This window comes from Pteropus alecto, unplaced genomic scaffold (assembly GCF_000325575.1).
Source record: "Pteropus alecto unplaced genomic scaffold, ASM32557v1 scaffold98, whole genome shotgun sequence".
NCBI classification, from domain to species: domain Eukaryota; kingdom Metazoa; phylum Chordata; class Mammalia; order Chiroptera; family Pteropodidae; genus Pteropus; species Pteropus alecto.
The window spans coordinates 20,479,062-20,499,100 of record NW_006443570.1 but is presented as its reverse complement, the minus strand read 5'-3'; the positions used below and the strand labels follow the sequence as shown (position 1 = coordinate 20,499,100).

The following is a 20,039-nucleotide window of genomic DNA, read 5'->3' as shown; positions in this document are numbered from 1 at the left end:
TAGGCCAGGCCGCGCCGGGCGCCAGCACGCGCTCCTTCGCTGGGTCAGCCTGGAGCACCCTCTCAGGCCTTAGCCAGTACTCAAGAAGGCTGAAGTGGAGCAGGGAGCTCTCATCTGGGAACAGCCTCACTGAGTCCCCGGGGAGCCAGTAAACATCTCCTACTCTAGGAATGAGCCTCTGAAAGCGCTTAAGGGCTGGGCATCTGCTGGGAGGCGAGCCTTCCACTTTCTCCGAGCCGAGACCCTCCCCAGGCCCGGGGCCATTCAGGGTCCCTAGGAAGCTGAGTACTTAGGCCCCCTTTGTCTCCGTTGCCCCCCCACCCCCGCCTCACCCACCCTCCGTCTCACCTCCCACCCCCTGTCCTCTACACCCAAGTCTGCAAGCTGGTCGCTCGCCCCTCTAGGCTCCCCAAGGCAGGAAGCTGGGTGACGCCTCTCCCTGTCTCCCCCCACCTCACCCCCAGGAGAGGTTTGCAGCCCACGAGGGAATGAGGCCCATGCGGGCCGTCTTCACGCGTCAGGGTCATATCTTCACCACGGGCTTCACCCGCATGAGCCAGCGAGAGCTGGGCCTGTGGGACCCGGTAACGCAGCTGGAAGCTTGGGGTTTGTGCCCCAGGGACTGGCATCACGGGAGAGGGACCAGGCGCCCTCTACCCACAGGGCATGCTCACCTGGACAGGGCTAGGAGCAGCTGCCATCTTTGCAGCGCCTACTGTCTCCACACCCCACTGCCCAGTTTTGCTGCATCGCCTGAAGGAGCCCTCGCTGGCGCCCCCACCTGGTGATGCCGAGTCCCTGGGGGTGGTTTGCAGTGACTGCATGCAGCGGCGCGGAGGGGCATATGTACAGGAGCGGGGACTGGGGGTAATGTGTCCATGGGAGGGGCTTGCCTCTAAGTTCACCAGAGCTGCGGTGGAAACGCATGGCAGTTTGGGGCGGGCAAGAAGTGTAAGGAGCTTCAAGGGTTCAGAAGCGGCACAGAAGGCACGATAGGGCTGGTCACGCCTCCTGTGCTCGGGCAGAACAACTTCGAGGAGCCAGTGGCACTGCAGGAGATGGACACAAGCAATGGGGTCCTACTGCCCTTCTACGATCCTGACTCCAGCATCATCTACTTATGCGGCAAGGTGCTTGTGGCTCGGAGGGGAGAAAAGGGGGCTGGAAGGAGATGTGGAGGGCACCTTCCAGTTGCATTTCTGAACCCACTGGTTTTGCAGGGCGACAGCAGCATTCGGTACTTTGAGATTACCGACGAACCACCTTTCGTGCACTACCTGAACACGTTTAGCAGCAAGGAGCCGCAGAGGGGCGTGGGTTTCATGCCCAAGCGGGGACTGGACGTCAGCAAGTGTGAGATCGCCCGGTCAGCAGCCTTTGCCCTTCCAGCTTGCCTGTCTCTGTCCCCACTTCCCATCGGAGAAGACCCAGGGGCTTCCCCAATAATGTAATCTTTGGAGAACAGTGGGTTAGGGAGGAGTCAAACAGGCTCGTTTCCAGTGCCAGCCCTAGCGCTAACTAGTTTGACTTTCTCTGAACTTCAGTTTCTTCATCTGTAAAATGATAAACACCCCATCAGGGGTGTTTTACCAGTTAGACCAACAATGTGTTTAAAGTGTAATGCATAGTAGGTGCTCAGCAAGTGTTAGCCTCTAAGCCCTTGGTCCCAGGCGAGAGACTGCAGAGATGCTGAACCCCACTCCCTTATAGGTTCTACAAGTTGCATGAAAGAAAGTGTGAACCCATCATCATGACTGTGCCCCGCAAGGTGAGGGCCTGGGAGAGGGGCTGGAAGGGCTCTGAGGCTGAAGGGAGCAGAGCAGGCCCAGAACTCTGCTTAATGATTGTTCTGTCCCCCCAAACCCCTCAGTCAGATTTGTTCCAGGACGACCTGTACCCAGATACACCTGGCCCCGAGCCGGCCCTAGAGGCAGACGAATGGCTATCGGGCCAGGACGCAGAACCCGTGCTCATCTCGCTGAGGGATGGTTACATGCCCCCCAAGCACCGCGAGCTCCGGGTCACCAAGCGCAACATCCTGGACGCACGTCCACCCACCGGACCCCGCCGCAGCCAGTCGGCCAGTGACTCCCCCTTGTCGGTAAGATCCGACCCAGCTCCACCCAGGCCCAGTCTACACCCTCCCCTTCCACCCAACACAGCTTCTTCTGTCCTCCACATCCCAGCAGCAGCACACCCTTGAGACGCTGCTGGAGGAAATCAAGGCGCTTCGCGAGCAGGTGCAGGCCCAAGAGCAGCGCATCACGGCCCTGGAGAACATGCTGTGCGAGCTGGTGGATGGCACAGACTAGTGTAAAGGCTCAGAGCCTGGAAGGCCCGCCCCGGCTTTTGGTCTTGAACAGACCGGGTCTCTCTGGGCTGGGGCCGGGAGCGGGACTGGGAAGGGAACTCCCTCCCTCACAGGAGGCCTAAGACAAATGGAGCCTTGCATCTGTCTGGCGCCGGCAGGTCTGCGTGCCTCGTCCACGACTCAGCAGGAGCTGGCCTCGGGTGGCCCGGGGTGATGGGGCCTCAGCAATGGTGCTGCTTGGTGAGGCGGTGTCCCCTTTGTCCCCCGCCCAGGGCAGAGGAAATGCTTAGTATTAGCTCAATGCTTGGAGATATTGGGGAACTTGGGATTGACCTCAAAGGGGTAGCAGCGTTCCGACAGGTGTCCCAAAAATGACTGAGGAAAATTACAAGGCTTCTCCCCTCTAATCAGCTCACTTGACTCCACTCCCCTGAATGGTAAGCTGGTAGGGTGTCACCCCAGTTCTACAGACATACACAACCCGTTGGCTGTAGAGCTGGACCCACTGGTTACACCCAGCAGAGGGCTCTCTTCCTTCTTCCCACCCGCAGGGGAGAGGGCCGCTTCCTCGCTGCCCGCTTCGCCCACCTGAGAGCAAACGGGAGAACTGGCCTGAGGAAGCAGGTACACACACACACACACTCACACACACACACACACACTCACGCTCACACTCACACTGCCCCCAGCCCTCTGTTGTGGCCTTGACTCTAAGAGGAAATTAAATCTTTTACTAAGTGCTCAAAATGTATCTCCTGTATGGGTGGGGGTGAGGGAAGACAAAACCCTCCAGCTTCTGCAAATGCTACCCCCAAGCTCCCAGACCCGCTGACAGATGCACCCCTGGCTGGGCTCAAAACCCACCAAGCATCCTCTTACCTCAGTCTTCCCCACACTGAGGTTCGGAAGGAGCCCCCAGACCTCAGGTGGGCATTCTTCCCAAGTAAAGGCAGGTAGGAAAAGGCTTGGGTTTGAAGCCTCTTTAATTTGTGCCTCAGAATCAGTCTGGTGCCCCTGGCATCAGGGAGGGGGGTGAGAGGAACAGTTTCTTTTTGTTCTTCCATCCCTTTTGTGTCCCTTCTGAACCTCCCTGGCTGAGCCAGGAAGGCCAGTATGAGAGAACCCAGACAAGGGTTTGCAATGGGCCCCTGCCCCTGACAGGGTCTGTGCTTCTCTGGGTGGGTGGGTTGGGGCAGGGGAGAGCCGGGGGTTAGCACCATTGGATGAAGGGTTTTAGAGTCAGCCCCTGGTGGGGGCAGTGGGACACACAACCACAGAGGGCTAGCAGCAGCTGGTGGGAAGGGGTGGGTGGTGGTACTAGGGCCCTGGGTGACCCCTCTCGGTCCAGTCTAGTATAGGGTCTAGTGTTTGTCCCCAGCCCAATATGTCCCCCCATTTGCCAAGACAGCATGAGGGAGTCAGGCCTTGCCCAGGTGGGTGTGTTGGGGGGGGCGCACCTTGGGCACCCTCCCTGACCACAGAAACGTGTCTTGAGGAAGGGGATTCCAACCTTTGGCCGCCAAAATTGAAACCGGGACCACCCTGAGACCTGGGAGGGGTGTGGGGGGCTGGGGGAGCCAGGCACCCCGCTAAGTGCACTTGACGCTGAAATGCTGGGGTGGGAGAGGGGCTGGGCCCTTGACGTGCTGGTTTGTGTCTGGAACAAAGCAGCAACACAGCACGTGGGGAGCTCAGCTGTCCCCCGCCTCCTCCTCCCCCAGGGATGAAGAGCGGAGATGCAAAGGCTTGACGGGCAGTGTCCTGGAGTGGGGTCAGTGAGCAGAAAGTAGGGCTGGCCAGAAGGAGCAAGGATGGGGACACTGCTCCTCTAAGGTCCCCTCTCCGGCTTGAACAGGCCTGAGCCCAGGGGAGAGGGGTGGGGTCAGGATACAGCAAAGCAGGGAGACCCGGCCGTGCCAGCTGCCTCCAGGACCCTGGCCCAGAATGGTACTCTGTGGCCTTGCCGAACCCCTCCCGGTCCTGTGCCTAGTGCTTCACTATGCCCCTGTGGCGGTGGCTCCAGCCTCTAGCCGCATCTGGGCAGGCATATGGGGCCAGAGAGTGTCTCGCTCCGGGACGGGTCAGACGTGGTGTGGCCGAGGGCCTGCAGTGGCGCTACTGCTCTGTTAGTGAGAGCTGTAGGATGCGCTCCAGCTCCTCCTCCTCCTGGCGCACGCGCCGCCGCCGCTCCTCCTGCTCCTGCGCTGACAGCTCCATGGCCAGCCTCAGCTGCTCGTCGTAGGTCCGGAACACCCGGCCGCTGGGGCCCGGGCCGGGGCTAGGCCGAGGGCTGGGGACCGCGGCGCGGGGCGCAGGCTGGCGTTGCGGCGTGGGTGGGGTGCTCCTGGGGGTGGGGAAAACACGTCCAGGGCTCTGGGCGCACCTGCCAGGTGAGCACAGCCGGGAGCCAGCATGGAAGTCCCAGGATACCTCCAGTGGAGGTGAGGAGTCCCATTTTATCTCCTCGGATCCTATCCAATTGTGGCAGATCCTAACCCCTACAAAGCTCATCTTCCCAGTGGAAGGTGGCCCAGGGCATGTGGGCATCTTCTAGAACCCTGGCCCGGACATCCTCTTTGGTGAGGGTCTAGCTGCCACAAGGCCTGGCTCCTCCTCCTGGGCCTTTTCTGGAGTGCTGTTCATCTACCCCAGTATCAGGAAAGGGTAGTGATAGAAGCCATCTTGATACCCGTAGGGTCCCCGGTGAGAGTATCATGGTTTCTCTGGGCCGAGAGGGACTACTCAGCCGGCAGTGTCCTCGCCTACTGTGACAGGGTACTGGGGTACTCTGCACATGTGGGGTGGAGGGATAGGCGTCTCCAAATCCCGGCAGGTACTGACCTGTCCTGTCGGTGCCCCTCGTAGGACATGGGGTAAGTGCCGGGCTTGCTGTTGGTTAGTGCCTCCCAGATGGTGACCTGGAGGGAGGGGGCGTGGGCCAGTTGGCTATGGCGGTGCAGCCGACTGGTTGCCTGGCACAGCCGCGGGGACACACCTGGTCATACTCACTGCCCGCCTCAAGCAGGCTCTGCTGGATGGCGAACTGCAGCAGGTCATCATCGTCGTCGCGGGTTGCCGACTCCCGCTGGCCTCCCAGCACGCTGTAGCCACGAGGGGCCTCAAACAAGGCTGGGGAGATCTCGCAACCGCGGCACGAGGCTGAAGGCAGGCTGGAGTCAGATTGGCTCCCCAGGAAGGGGCGGTGAGCACTGGGAGGGTGGGTGTGGAGGGGTAGAGACTAAATGGAAGGAGGGCTCAGAGGAGGACAGAGCTCACTTGTGGAACTGGAGCTGCTGACACTCGAGGAGTCGCTGCCCGGGGAAGGGGTCTCGCTGCTGGGGCTGCCTCGCACCAGTGGCACCGGCTCGTCGCAGCCATTGAGGTTCCCGAAGGTGATACGGGCGTTGAGGATGTGGAAGATCGGGATTTCTGAGGATTAAGAAACCATCAGGTACCACCACCTGCCCCCTCACACCTTAGCACCCCCCCAACTCTTTGCCTCATCTAAGCCCCATACCCCTAACAGCCGCTGAGAGGAAATGGGGTGGAGGTCTCACCAATCTTGACAGGGAAGCCAGGAGGCAGGCGCAGGGTAATGAAATCCCGGAGCTTGGCAAAAAGTGCATTGCTGACAGCCATGAGGTCAATGATGGGGGCCACCTGCTCACACAGGGACAGGGGATGCTCCTCACACAGCCACAGCTTGGCCTTGAACCTGCCCCCCCCGGATCCCAAGGGGTGAGGGACATTGGAGAAGCCATGGCCTCCCAGCATCTTCTGGAGCCCCTGCCCAGCTCTGCCCTGCCCACCCCTCCCCAGCACCAGCAGGGGGCCTCACTTCTGTGTCTTGGTGGTCAGTTCCATGGGGCGGCCCATGTCACGGTTGCCAAGCTCAAAGTTGGGATTGAAGTACTCTTCTGCAGTGATGGCAGTGGGGTTGGCTTGGCTCAGAGTCTGAGTGATCAAGGTCTGTACCATACCGGGAGAGACCCATGAGCCCTTCTCTGTCCCTCATTCCAGGCCAGACATTTTATTACAAGCCCTGAAACTGTCCCCACTACCACTGTGGAGCTGACATGGCCTTGGGCATTGTGGAAAAGAGGTCCACACAGGCCATGCTAAGCAGGATGCCTCCCAGGCCTCCTCCTGAGCCACATTCACACCCTTCCGCCCAGGATACCCGTAGCACACACTCACCCCATTTTGAGGGCCCCCATGCTGCTCAGCAATTCCCAGGAAGGACTGCAGAGGTGTTTTACAGCCTACAAGAAATGTGGCATCTCAGAGGACACAGAAGCCCTCAGAAGTGACAGCACCCAAGACCTAGGGAGGAAGCTGGTTCCTGGGGGAAGGGGAGATTGCTTATCCACACCACACATCCAGGCATCTTCATCTGAAGGTGACTGAGGAGTCCAAAGGGCAGGGCCAGGACCACTATAAGCACATCTGAAATAAAAGTAGGCCTGGGGCTCAGGGTAAACTTCCAAAAGTGTCAGTCTCTAGGTTGGTGACACTGGACAAAAAATACCTGCCTTTGGTGAGCAGTTTTAGGGTATGCACGGGAATGTGTATGTTTTGCTTCAGGTACTTCCATATTAATGACTTCATTTGTTCTCCTATGAGGTAGGAATTATGTCTCTCCACTTAGACAGACTAACTGATGCCCAGAAAGTCAGGTGTGGTATCAACAGGTACAGGACTGTCAGGGCCCCCTGACTTTCTCTGCCAAGAGTATATGTCCCACTAGACTAGAATGGCCAATAAATAGCATGCATGACATTTCTCTCCCTTCTCAAATCCAATGCAGACATTGTATAATGTAAATCAATTCTGTCCCATTGAGCCCAAATGTTGCTCAATGGGACATTAGAATCATCTTAGCAGCACTCTAGGCAGCCACCAACAATCATTAAGATTTGGCACTTGAATTGAAACCTATTTACCTAAAACAACTGCCCCGGCTTTTGCTAGGATGCCAGAGGGAATACTGATGGAGGTGCTCAAGTGGAAGCTGGTTCCCCCCACCTCCCACCATATGCCTCTACCTCATTACCTTTGACCTTGCCCTTGTGCTGTTCTGAAAGATGCTCTGTTCGTGTCCGGGTAATGAGTTCCACGTTGGATGCCCCATATACCTGGGGAAAGATGAGGAAAGGGCTCAAAGACAACTCTGAAACCCCCGAGGGTATCCTAAACACTTTCTGCAAGGAAAGGTGGTTGGGTGGGGAGGGAGAGCTGTTTGCTCCCATCTCCAGGCCTTTGGGTAAGTACTCTCCTATCTCAGGGCTTTTTTTTTCATTCATTCAACAAATACTTTGTGAGGAACCTTTATGTGCCAGGCCCTGAGGCAGGCATCAGGAATACAGTGCCGAACAAGCACAGCTAGACACAATCTCTGCCCGCTTGAGGCTCACAATCTAGTTGAAGAGACAAGAAAATGGACAATTATAATATAGTGTGGTACATGCTCTGGTGTGGGGAGCACAGAGCTGTGGGAACAAAAAGCAAATACTTTGACTCAGCCTACAGAACCAAGGAAGGCTTTCAGAAAGAAACAATACAGAACCCTGCAGTATCTGTTAGTCCCTTCGTTTAGCGGTAGCACCATGTGGTCCCACATGAGTGATGTGGGAGTCCCAGAGTAACTGACAGTCTTCTTAGGGGTATAGGCCTGGCTTTGGAGTCAGGCACCTAGCATCTGAACCTCAGCTGTCATGGTTGTGCGACTTTGTACAGGTTATTTAACTACCCCAAGCTTCCATTTCCTCATCATAAAATGGGCTGATATCCTACTTCATAGAGTTGTTGTGAAGATTAAATGGGATACCGTTTCAAAGGGCTCAATGAACATCTGTTAAATAGGAGTAATAATAGCCTTACCAGAAAGAGTTGTTGCTAGGATTCAATGAGCATGCATGTGTACGTGTGTGTGATATACATACATACATACATACATACATACATACATACATACGTACATATAAAATGTCAAAACAGTGCCTTGAACATGAATATATTAAGTGCTCAATAAATTCTGGCCTTTCTCATCAGTTGCCTCTTAGTCTAGTGCCCTTCCCTCCATGCTGCATAGCCTCTGTACCTCCAAGGCTGAGACAGGGTGGTCAGAAATCCCCTGCCCCACTCACTGTAGGCAAGATTGTGGTGGGGTCTGGCACCCAGGAGCTGGGGTCTCACCTTGGCTTCGTACCCATTCACCATCTCGGTCTTCTCACTGCGCCAGCCTAGGATGCCAGTCTTGTTCCTGGGAAAGCATAGTAGTCCACGTGAGGGGGCACCTCACCAGGCTGGCTCCAGGCTGGCTCCAGGCTATCAAGGCCATGCCCACTCACCTCTCAAAGGAGATGTTCTTGGTGTCAAGCTGTGTGGTGACGACGGGTGCAGTGAGCCGGCTCAGCACCTGCTCCTCGGTTGGCTGGGCAGCAGCCAGCAGCAGCTCGCGGTCCTGCCCGGCCAGCGCCAGAGTCTCCGTGTATACCACCCGGCGGTCATGGTCAATCTCCATGACCACAGCATTTGTATCTGCCAGCCACAGAATAGCACAGCGGGGTCAGGGGTGGCATGGAGCTGTCTCCAGCCTCCCGCCCTGCCCCACTTCCCGCCTTTCTGACCTTGGCCCCTGAAGACGAAACTACGGTTCCCTCGCTGCCACGTCATGTGGTCAAAGCCCAGGAGTGTGGTGTCTACCCGAAGGTTCTGGCCACTCTTCCACACTTTGTAGGTGTCACTAGGGCAGATCTTGGATACTAGGGGCACTAGGTGGAAGGAAAGGTCAGAAGTGGCTTCGATTTGCCTGGACCACCCAACATGGGCCACCTCAGGGCATGGGGGTCAGGGGTGTGTCCGAGAAAGGGTAAGGGAACTGGTGTGAGAAAAGCCCCTCCCCCAGTGACTCCCACACAAACATAGACTACAGTCACTCAGATATGAGCAATCTAGGGTCAGCGACAGGTGCGTCTCAGCTACCACCAAGTCCCTAGTATCTACCATTTGTTAATTTGTTCGTTCAATCTTTCATCCAACAAATATTAACGAATATTCCAATAAATATTTATTAAACATGAACTATGTGCCAGGCACTATTCTAGTCACTGGTGATTGCGACATTGAACAAGACAGGAACCCTGCCTTCTTGAAGCATGGTGACAAGTAACAAACAAATGAGCGAATCATTATAAAGTAAAGGAAATAATAACATACATACTGAGACAGTGTCTGAGACAGTGTCTGAGACAGTGTAGAAAGGCCTAGCTGAGGAGCAGGCATTGAGCTGAGGACTAAGAGAAGAGGAGCCACAGAAAGAGCTATGAAAAGAGTGCTCCAGGCAAGGGAGCAGCACGTACACAAGCCCTGAGGTGGGAGAGTGCCCAGAGGGGCCCCCATCAGCCCCTCTTACCCCAGCTAGTGAATTCCCATTTCATCTCCACGTAGAAGTCCTGGGCCTGGAGGACAATAAGGAGAGTGACTAGTCTTTGCCATAGACAGGGTTCAAGGCTAAGATGGGGAGACTGAGAGGCTGGCCCTCACCTTGCGCAGCTTCTCCAGGAGCATGGGGATGCCTGCCAAACGCTTCACCACCCTCTGGTAGTCCCGGTACCGCAGCACCAGCTGCACCAGCTCCAGGTCTCGGGTACTCACAGCTTCTTGAAGCACTGGGGGAGAGGGAGGAAATGTCACAAGGCAGGCGAGGATCTGATGCCGGGGAGATCCTGGCTGTGGGGCCGGAGTAAGCAGGGGTGCCTACCCGTCCAGCCGCTGCGATTCTCCCTGCCCACATCTGCACCGTGCGCCAGGAGTACTCGGGCACACTCAAGGTGCCCCAGCGTAGTGGCCAGGTGTAGAGGAGTCCGCCCACGGGGATCCAGCTGCTCGATGTCCACCTGGTGAAAGAGGTGAAGAGATAGCCTTGGTCACTTCTGAGGCAGCCCATCTGAGCCCAACAGCCTCCAAGCAGGTGGCAATCAACTGGCTGCCCTGCTTTGTCCATCTCACAAGGCAATGGAAAAAACAGACACAATGAGCTTGGGTCAGGTGAGCGAAGAGGGGCCTACAGGGCAAGTCAGGAAGTAACTCTGAGAAAGGGAGGGCCTTCCTTCTTTCCTGTCCACCTAGGTCCCCTGACTAGGTTCATTCCTCCGGTGTGCTGCCTGCGAAGAGTAAGCTTGGGGCTGAAGGGTGATCTAGAAAGGCTTCCGGTCAAGGAGGGCACCTGAGACAGGATCTATCCTAGGGGCCCAAGACCACGCCTTCAGGAAGGGCCAGCAATTTAGATCATTGACACTGAATGAAGGTTAGCAGACAATTGCAGTAATACATCAATAGGAATGAAAGAATATGTTCATCATACAACTTTGAACCCATGTCCTGTGCCTGTGGAATGCTATGTATTAACATTTTTATAAATCCTATTACTGTTTTGCAAATAGCATGATTACACTGTATGAGTTTCTGTTGGGTGATAAAAGCATATGTTTATTAAATATAAATATATAAATATATTTATGGAATCTAAGACTTCTAGTTAAATACAGTGAACTGATTGAATGCATGTAACTCCTCCTCTCCTTCCCAAAACTTGATTAAATGCCAGTAAAAGGCTTCTACTCCAACCATGATGAGATAACTAAATTACCCTTCAACTATGAATGGAGAAAACTATTGCCTCAAAATATACAAAATAATTGTTTTCAGATATTAAACAACAAGTAGTCCAAGGCTGTGATCCCTGAAATAAGAGAAACAAACAATATCCTCAGATTGCCTGGGTTTCTACCTGGAGGAATATTCAAGACTGAAATTCAAAGAGGAGAATCTCCAGCAGAACATGGTAGTCTCACTCAAGAGTTGAGGAAACAGAGACAATAGTTCAGGGAGACTGATGTAGCTAGAAGTTGCAGGGAAGAGTTCTAGGAAGGAATGAGCTATGCAACAAAATTGCTCCAGAAATCTTCATGGGGTCCCTTTGGGTCTTTGGTAAATACTAAACTTCATATGTGTAGAGTGAAACTCAACACAACCAGGCAGAAAAGGAGCAATAAGTTGATAAATTCTTAGAGCTCACCCAGGGCAAGGTGACGTTCAAGCTCCAACCTGCTACAGTGGAGAGTACTTGTTATTTACCCAGGGAGGGTATTCAATAGAGACCCAAGAAGGGTTATGCCTTAGTAGTAAGGCTAAACTATCTCTAGTGAAAAGGCTCACCTAGACCCAATCTAATAAAAATTTAAAATAAGCTGAAAAGGATTGAACTGATTTGCAAGTAACTTGGTCTGCCAGAATAAATCCTAACACTCTTTAAAGACAGACAATAAAATCCAGATGTGTAATATCACAACAGTGACCATGTCCAACATCCAGTTTAAAACTACTAGACATGCAAGGAAGAAGAAAAATATGATCCATAATTAGGAGAAAAATCAAGTAACAGAAACATATTCAGAAATAATAAAGATGATGAATGGCTTAATATGCTCAAGAGTTTAAAGGAAAACATGAACATAACATTTATGGGGAAAGAAATAGGAGGTAGCAAGTATAGTATCTGAAATGAAAAAACCACTGAGTGAAATTAACAGTAGATTAGACATTACAGAATTTTTAAAAATCAGTGAACTTGAAAACACAGCAATAGAACTATACAAACTGAAGCACAAAGGAGAAAAAAAAAATACTGGAAAACATGCAAAGAGCCTCAGCAATCTGTGAAATACTACAAGGCTCTACCGTAAGTATAATTGGAGTTCCAGAGGATAGGATAAGAAAATGGGGTAAATAAGGCAAATTTAAAGAAATAATAGCCAAAACTTTTCCAAATTTGTTTTTTTAAAAACCTACTGTAGTGGGTTGAATGGTGGTACCCCCATCAAATATATGTCTGTATCCTAAGCCCCAGAACCTATAAATGTGACCATATTCAGAAAAAGGTCTTTAGAGATGTAATAAAGTTAAGGATCTCAAAATGAAATTAGCCTGGATTATCCAGGTGGCCCCTAAATCCAATATCTGTCTTTATAAGACACAGAAAGGCAAAATACACAGAGAGGCAAAAGTCCATGTGGCAATGGAGGCAGAGACTGAAGTTATATAATCATAAGCTAAGGTATGTTTGGAGCCACCAGAAGCTTGAAGAGATAAAGAAAGATTCTCCCCTAGAGCTTTTGAAGGCAGTGACACCTTGAGTGTGGGCTTCCAACCTCCAAAATGATGAAAGAATAAATTTTTGTTGTTTTATCACACCCCGCCTGTGGTAATTTGTTACAACAACTAATACAGTGATATATCCACAGAACCAAGAAACTTAATGAAGTCCAGGCAAGACAAACATCAAGAAAACTACACCAAAACCCATCAAAATAAAATGCTGAAAACTAATAAAAAGATAAAAAGAAAATCTTAAAAGCATTTTAAGAAATGAGACACGCTATGTACAGAAGAACAAATATAGGATATACTATACACTTATCATCAGAAACCATGCAAGCTAGAAGACGATAGAATGACATCTTTAAAGTGCTGGGGGAAAAATGTCAAACTAGAATTTTATATCCTGTGAAAAGTATCCTTCAAAAATAACGGGCACATAAAAGAGTTTTGTGAACAAACAAAAGCTAAGAGAATTTATCACCAGAAGATGTTCAGGAAATGTTTAAGAAGTTATTCAGGTAGAAGAGAAATTATACCAGATGAAAACTTAGATCTATACAAAGAGTGCCCCAAACAAATAAATTTGTGAGTAAGTATAAGAATGTCAATAAAATATTTAAAACTTACAAGAATAAAGAGATGTCAACAGATGAGAAATTTCAGCACATCTTTAGAACACAGAAAGTGGCTGGGGCATCATTGACTTAGAGCAGTAGAGGGCACTCACAGGCACTCACAGAGGGGAACCCCAGTGAATAGCAGTGAATAATAGCAGCAAGCCAGATCACCCCCTAGCACCCTTGAAAGGTACAGAACATGCAGGCAATGGCAACACTGGAGATGAGAGTGAGATTCAGAGCTGAATACAGAGCACTGGTTAAAATTCAGAACCCCTGTCCCCACTATCCAATCTTGTAAAGCTGGGAGATGCTCCTCTTCCTCTCCATAGGATGCCAGGGGTTTATTCTCTGTAGAAATTGAGCTTGAGATGCACTGGACTCAGGGACATTGGCCTGAGGATGAGATCATGGGGCTGAAAACAGGTGAGCAGTGAAAACCCAGTCTCTCCCCTGCCTTTGGTCCTGACCCACTGGCAGCCAGACTACACACCACTGCTCCATCCTACCCCTAGCAGGAGATTGGTGAATTCTTCCTTGGAGAAACTAGAGGCACCAAAGACCTCTGGTTACAGACGTTGGAGAATCCTGCAGTAAGCAAGCAGGCCAGCTTGCCACCCAGTTATCTGACAGTAGCACCATGCATCAGTGAGCTCCACAGTCCCATTCTTAAATATGCCCCAATAGCCATGGGTAACTGGACATTTGAGGAAAGCCACCAACATGAAAGGAAACAAAACACGAACGTGGATGCTAAAAACCCAGAGGAAACACTGTCATGCAGGAAACAGAAGAGAACATTTTTGGAGGAAAACAGCAATTTACATCCTCAGAAAAATATGAAAAGATAATTGTATTCATGAGACAGAGTAGGACATCCTGACCTTCCATGACTTCTCCTCCCCTTGCTTTCTTCATTCCCGCTACTCCTGGACAGCTGCACTTGCCCCAGTTCTACCATCACAGAAAACAATACCTCAATTCACTCCCTTTTCAGGTAAAAAAAAAAAAATAGAGAGAGAAACAACTTTGAAACTGTGTTTATCTCTTCCTTTTTTCTCACCTTCCATATCTAATCCATCAGCAAAACCTGACCTTATAGGCTCTACCTTCAAAACAGATCCAGAGTCTTCTCAGTTTCACCGCCTCGCTTCCGTCCTGTTGTAAGCACCCTCTCTCTTACCTGGTGGCCTAGCTGCCTCCTCGCTGACCTCTTCACTCCTTATCTGGTTCCTCAGGTCTATTCTCTGCATGGCCCATCACAGCTTCTGCGATCCTTTGAAATGGTCTTCAGGCTCTGACACCCTTTAGCTTAAAACCTTCCCACGGCTTCTCATACAACAGCCCTGGACATCTCCTTGAACTCATGTGTTCTCCCACCTCTCCTCCAAAGTGCACCCCTGCACACCAGCCTTCCCGGCAACCATCTTCTCCTGAATACCCTAGATAGCCGCAAAGCTTTCTCCCTCACTTCACTCAGGTCACCACTCAAATGTCTCAAATGTCACCTCCTAAGAAAGGCCTGCCTTGACAACCCATCTTAAATGACAAGTGCTATTTATCAATTGCCCCTTATCCTACTTCAGTTCTCTTCCGACATTAAATTGCTTGTTTGTTTTTTCCTTGTCTCCCTCACCTAGACTGTAAGCCCCACAAGGGGAGGGTCCCTCTCTGTTTCGTTCAATGCTATATCCCCTGTCCCTAGACAGTACTTGGCACATAACTTGTGCTTAATAAATATTTGTTAAACAAATGTATAGATGACTATATTTAAGGGGCAATGGGGAGAGGCAATAAAGTATAAAATTGATAAGCCAACAAATAGTCGTAGAAGTATATTGTTTATAATTATGGAGGTCAATAACAGAACAGCCTAAAAAGTTCAAAGTGATCACCTCTGGGGAATGAGATAGAGAGGTGGGGAGAGGTGGAGTGAGGACGGCTGCTTTTCATTGTAAGCCTTCTAGCAAGAGTTAAATATTTTAAAACACGAGTATGAACTCCTTTATCAAAAAGAAAGCATTTTAAATAATTTATATAATTTTTATAATCCTGTGTTCGCATGTCTTCATTTTTAAATATTCCAGGAGCTTCAAACCAAACTGTGCCTGGCCCCTGTGGCTGAGATATGAGCGGCCCTCCTGCTGCTCCTCCAGGCCAGCTCCCCGCAGAGGGAGGCGCTATTTCCAATTTGCCTGTAATGGGTTGGGCTGGGCTCCTCAGTCCCGACCTGGGTGGGGTCCTGAGCCAGGGGGTGGGAGTGGTGAAGGACCTACAGTTTCTGAGCTGGCTGGGCAGTTAGTAGGAGGCCTTCCCATGGGGTTGCAGCTGAGCTATCCATGCCTCCCACTGGCCCTGCCCCACATGGTCTGCTGCTGCTGCTGCTAATAAGGCCCCAGGGAGCTGGCAGGGCACCCTGCCTGGCCCCAGGGCTCCAGATGCTGCCTGTCTCCCACCTCCTCAGGTACCTCAGCTCCAGGCTCCAGAGAGAGACTGGCACTGCCTGTGAGACAGAGGTGCCCCTCCGGCCCCCACTCCTCAGAGGCTCTCCCCACTACCCTCCTCAGAGTCCCTAAGGCACCACTGGGTTATGCAGGATGCATGTTCCAGGGCCAACATGCGTCCTGCATAACCCAGCCAAGCCCCAAAGAAGCTCCCCTGACCTGTCCAAAGCAGGGCCTGCAATAGAAGTGGCACCGTGCCCTGGGCCCAGGTGGGAGAATTCATTAATTTCCTCAGCAAAGGCCTGCAGCTATTTAATTGCTGGAATTAAGAGGTTTCCCATGAAACCTAACACCCAGCCCTTCCCACCAAGAGAATGGAAACTGCACCCCAGCAGGCCTCAGCTGGAGTCAAAAGCAGGGTTCTTTCCTGCTTAGGAGCCAGGGCTCCTTGGACAGACAGCCCCGCTGCTTTCATTCAAGCACACACCTGCGCACGCTCACAGCATGTGTGTACTGTTACCATAAGAATATACACTCATACTCCTGCCTCCACACTCACAGTACATGTGCACTGGAGGTATGCAAGCACGTTCGTGCCCAGCTGCCCTCTGGCTCTGCAGGTGTCTACTCATGTATAACACACGTTTGTTACCAGCATATTTGCACATATACACCCTTTGCACCCACATGCACTAGCAGGGTATTTTTCAAACTTGTTTAGCATTAGCAGAATCCCTTTGCTAGGTGCAATCTTGCAAGGACACACCAAATTTATAGACTAAACACAGGTGCTGGGGAAGAAGGGTGAGGGGCTCAGAGTGTGGGGCCTTGCCTGCTCAGCCTTTCTCTCCTTTCCCTGCCCCGTTTCTTATCCAGCCCCAGGAAGGACAGACAGATAGTTGGGTGTAGTTATTGCTTCTAAACTCTCCCGGTTGACCATGAGGTGTAGGGACAGGTATGCCTGAGTCGCTCAAGAGGGAGGGAGGCAGGATGCTTCCTTGAGCTAAGTTGAGCAGGTAGGGGTAGTACCTGCTAACTCTCCCTCTACCCTGCCCCCTCCATTCTGTCCCACACAGCCCCTCCCCTCATCCCAGACACATTGATTTTTGGTTTCCGGGGTTTGTGGCTCCTTCCCCTGAGCTTCCCAACTCACCAGCTGTGGTGATGGCCCACAACCGGAACTGTCCACTTTAAGGGGAGAGGGGATCACAGATGCTCTTGGCCAGCACAGATACCTTGAATGGGGCAGCCTCTGCCTAAGCATCCAGGGGCCCCACAATCCTATTTCTCCTGCCTCTAGGTCAGAAGGATGAACTGGAGAAAGAAGAAAGAAAGACCATGGTGGAAGCAGCCCCAGGAAGAAAGAAAATGTTCCCTTGGGACCACATCTGACCCCCCCACCCCGCTCTTCTCCGCCCTCCCACAGGGAGCTATGCAATCTAAACTCTACCTCCCATCCCAGGGAATACCAGGCACTGGGGACTCCAGAACCAACCTCGGGGCCTTGCCAGCCAAGGGGGAACTGGTACATCCCGTGGCCTACAACCTCGTCCCCTTCCCAACCTGGCAGGGCATGTGAATAGCAGGAAGCAGGGCACCCAGCAATTATTATACTGCTGGGTGCTAGCTAAGGGTGGTCACGGACCCTTCTCTTCACTAAAACAAAAACAAAAATGCCCACCGAGCACCTCCCATCTCCCTGCTACTCCCTGCTTCCAGCCCCCAAATGAGCTGGAGGAAGGGTGTGGCTGAGCAAAGCTCATGAACCTGCTCTGAAGCCTCATGCCATGCCCCTCCTCAGGGAGCCAGCATTGCCACGCCTGCCCAGAGGAGGGCCTCTGCGGGGCTTTCTTGGAGTAAAGAATAGGCAGCTACACCAAGTGAAGATAGGGAAACCCAGCTGCTTGCTGTGTGCTAGAGGAAAGCTGGCTGTTTTCTGTGATAGTTGGTGCCAGGAGAACCAGAAGTTGGGGACCCCCAGCTGGAATGCCAGGGGTCTGTGGAGGTTTCATTATGATGTTAGGTGGCTTCCCGCAGTCCCATCCCCTGCAGGAAATGGCTGGATTGGGCACCCTCAGCTCTCCCTGGGAACCTGATGCCCTGGGGACTGAGCAATGCACACTTGGATCCAAGTATCATTCTGGGTCAGTCTCGGAGCTAAGATACAGCCAGGAGCCTCTCTCCCGCCCAGACTGATTGGCACTCCCCTTATTGGCATCTCCAGAGTGAAGGAGATGACTGGTCTGATTCCTTTGTGGTTGAACAAGGGTTAACCTCAACCAGTGCCCTATATTCCCCTTGGCCTGGATAAGGGCAGGTGGTATCCATTTCAAGAAGACACGAACTCACCAGGGTGGAGGGGGTGGGGATGGAATGAATCTGATGCCTGGTTTCCGTGACAGCCCAAAGAGAAAAGAAGAGGAACACACTCAGCAGCCCTAAACAACCCTTAACTGCAGCGGGTCAGTGCTCCCCACCTCAACCTCACCCCAGCAAGAGGGCTGCTGACCTGAGTGAGGACTATCAATCAGAGGCTTGGGTGAAAGACTTTTCTTCTAGAGCATTTTGCTTCTCTCCAAGCTGCAAGAAAAAGACCACCCTCCCCTCCAACAAAGGAGTGCAGACTGAGGCATTCTGGAGATTCGGCCTCTAGCCCTCTGCCCCACAATCATTCAGCCCACCATCCTTCAACCATCCAATCAAGAAGTTCCTTTCAGATCAGACTTAAATCCCTCCAGCTGTAACCTCTATCAGAGGCTTGTCTTCTTTTGCCTTCAGGGGAGGAAAGCAGAGAATGGCCAGAAGAGACAGGGCTGTCTGTGTTTCAGCACCCTGCACCTCAGACTGTACTTCCCTGATCACAATTGCATCACCAGAACGAGGTCTCCTTGAGGGCAGGGGCTGTTCGTCTTTGTTCCCCAGGACCTACTACTTTGACTTCACTTCCTTCACCAGGCTTCTGTGGCTGAAAACTACTTCCTTGATGATGGACAGAGACATGAGCTGAGGGGCAACATGGAACATCCCTGTGTAAGCAGAGGTATAATGGAAGTGGACATTTCAACCAGCCTAAAGGTTTGGACCTAAAGGTCATTCCAACATTTCCTGGGACTGTTATGTAGAGCCGAATGCTATGCTGGCCTGAGGGCTCAGTAGTGGACTTCAGGGACACATTCTGACCCTCACCTCACTTGCTGTATAGTGATATCCTGCTCTCTGCCTCATTCTTCCCTTGGGAAGCAGATGGCTGCTCAGACTGAAATTCCTGTGACTCGGGAAGTGGCCCTCAAAAGGCATATTCCCAAAAGGGACAACTCCTGAACAAACTGCTCCCAGCCCATGGCCCCGAGGTCTCAGACCCAGGCCAAGTCTGCAGGCCTCAAGGTGAGACAACCCAGAGCAGGCTGAGCCAGTCTCTGGGTCCTGTCTCTCCACCCTGGAGAGTCATCGATGCCACGAGTGCCTACTTGTGGCCTGGAGGCCAAGGACAGAGTTGGGAAGTACCTGTGACCTGTGCCAGCCTTGATCCTGAAGAATGGTCAGGAGACCTCACCTTACTCCATCTTCTTGGAGGCCACCGTCCAGCCAAAGCTGGCTGACCCATTTGTTCTCACTAACTAGCAGGAACCAGAGCCCGCTGTGTGTGAAGAACCTCAAATCTTTCTTGTGGCCAGTGACCCCCAGCTTCCTCAGAGCCTAGAAGCCAGGACCCAGCACCAGAGGGCAGGAGAGCGCCTTTCAGCACCTGGACAAGGCCCTCAGGGCTTCCCCAGGAGGATCTCTCTCCACTCCCCATTCCGGAGCCCGCTCTGGGGTCTCAGGAATCCAGGGGCTCTGCCCAGTCTGAGTAAACAGACTCTTATGGTGAGAACAGAGGGCACTGGGTGGGGCTGGGATGCCTGGGAATGTTACACAGCCTATTCTCTGATCCTTGACTTGTGAACCACCCCCTCACCCCCCACGCAGGCCTTTCCCACCTCCACACACTCACGCGGGAGGTGTCGCTGCTCAGCTGAGTGGGGCCGATTCTCCCACTACAAGGAACACAGACCTAGCCGGCAGCCCCTCCCCGCAGCCCTCACTGCCCCAGGGGAGGAGAGGCACAGTGTCCCGTACCCCAATCTTAGAGGGTCCGGGACACATGCGGGTAGCCTGTCCCGGCCAGAGGGGAGCGGGCGGGGCCCGTCCCCATCACCCTCTCCCGGTCCACAAGCACAAAACCCGCGGTTCGAACAAAGAAGCTCCGCAAACTAGCCGGGGAGGCGGGACAGCCCGCGCCGCGCCCTCTCCCCACGCCCCGCGGGAGGGTCCCCGCGGCGCCCCAACAGCGCTCTTACCTGGCCGGCGCAGACCTCCTTCTCCAGCTCGCGGTGGCGGTTGTGCCACACGAGGAAGTGCAGCGGATACTTGCCCTCGGGCCCCTTCCTGGCGGAGGCGTTGGCGGGTATCATCGCCCGCTCCTCATGCCGGGGCCGCGGCGCCCGGCCCGGGAGGAGGCTCGGCGCC

General features: G+C 52.7%; 2 protein-coding genes across 8 annotated transcripts in view; one reads left to right on the top strand and one right to left on the bottom strand.

The window, feature by feature from the left end:
• Window positions 1-3,203, top strand: part of CORO6 (coronin 6) — an 8,100-nt gene extending 4,897 nt beyond the window's left edge. For 2 of the 4 annotated variants that reach the window (XM_025041781.1, XM_006925032.3), the window contains 6 exons: window positions 465-584; window positions 1,026-1,130; window positions 1,221-1,366; window positions 1,711-1,768; window positions 1,871-2,101; window positions 2,187-3,200. In XM_025041781.1, the coding sequence (XP_024897549.1) occupies window positions 465-584; window positions 1,026-1,130; window positions 1,221-1,366; window positions 1,711-1,768; window positions 1,871-2,101; window positions 2,187-2,312 (786 nt within the window). In that variant the 3' untranslated portion in view covers window positions 2,313-3,200. Of the gene's footprint in view, window positions 1-464; window positions 585-787; window positions 831-959; window positions 968-1,025; window positions 1,131-1,220; window positions 1,367-1,710; window positions 1,769-1,870; window positions 2,102-2,186 lie in introns of those variants that run through there. The other 2 variants (XM_025041782.1, XM_006925031.3) reach the window with 2 other exon arrangements.
• A 73-nt stretch (window positions 3,204-3,276) lies between these two features.
• ANKRD13B (ankyrin repeat domain 13B) lies at window positions 3,277-20,033 on the bottom strand. 4 transcript variants are annotated; one of them, XM_006925030.3, is made up of 15 exons: window positions 19,871-20,033; window positions 10,074-10,209; window positions 9,857-9,981; window positions 9,726-9,771; window positions 8,941-9,084; window positions 8,662-8,851; window positions 8,507-8,573; window positions 7,365-7,446; window positions 6,509-6,573; window positions 6,150-6,280; window positions 5,869-6,026; window positions 5,588-5,740; window positions 5,307-5,470; window positions 5,153-5,229; window positions 3,277-4,655 (listed from the first exon to the last, which is right to left on the bottom strand). In XM_006925030.3, exons 1-15 carry the CDS (start codon window positions 19,982-19,984, stop codon window positions 4,427-4,429), a joined length of 1,881 nt encoding a protein of 626 aa, XP_006925092.1. In that variant the 5' UTR covers window positions 19,985-20,033; the 3' UTR covers window positions 3,277-4,426. The 4 variants fall into 4 exon arrangements, with proteins under 4 accessions (XP_006925092.1, XP_024897546.1, XP_024897548.1 ...); XM_025041778.1 differs by lacking the exon at window positions 19,871-20,033 and adding an exon at window positions 16,687-16,869; XM_025041780.1 differs by having other exon boundaries at window positions 4,460-4,655; window positions 5,321-5,470.
• Between the last annotated feature and the right edge of the window lie 6 nt (window positions 20,034-20,039).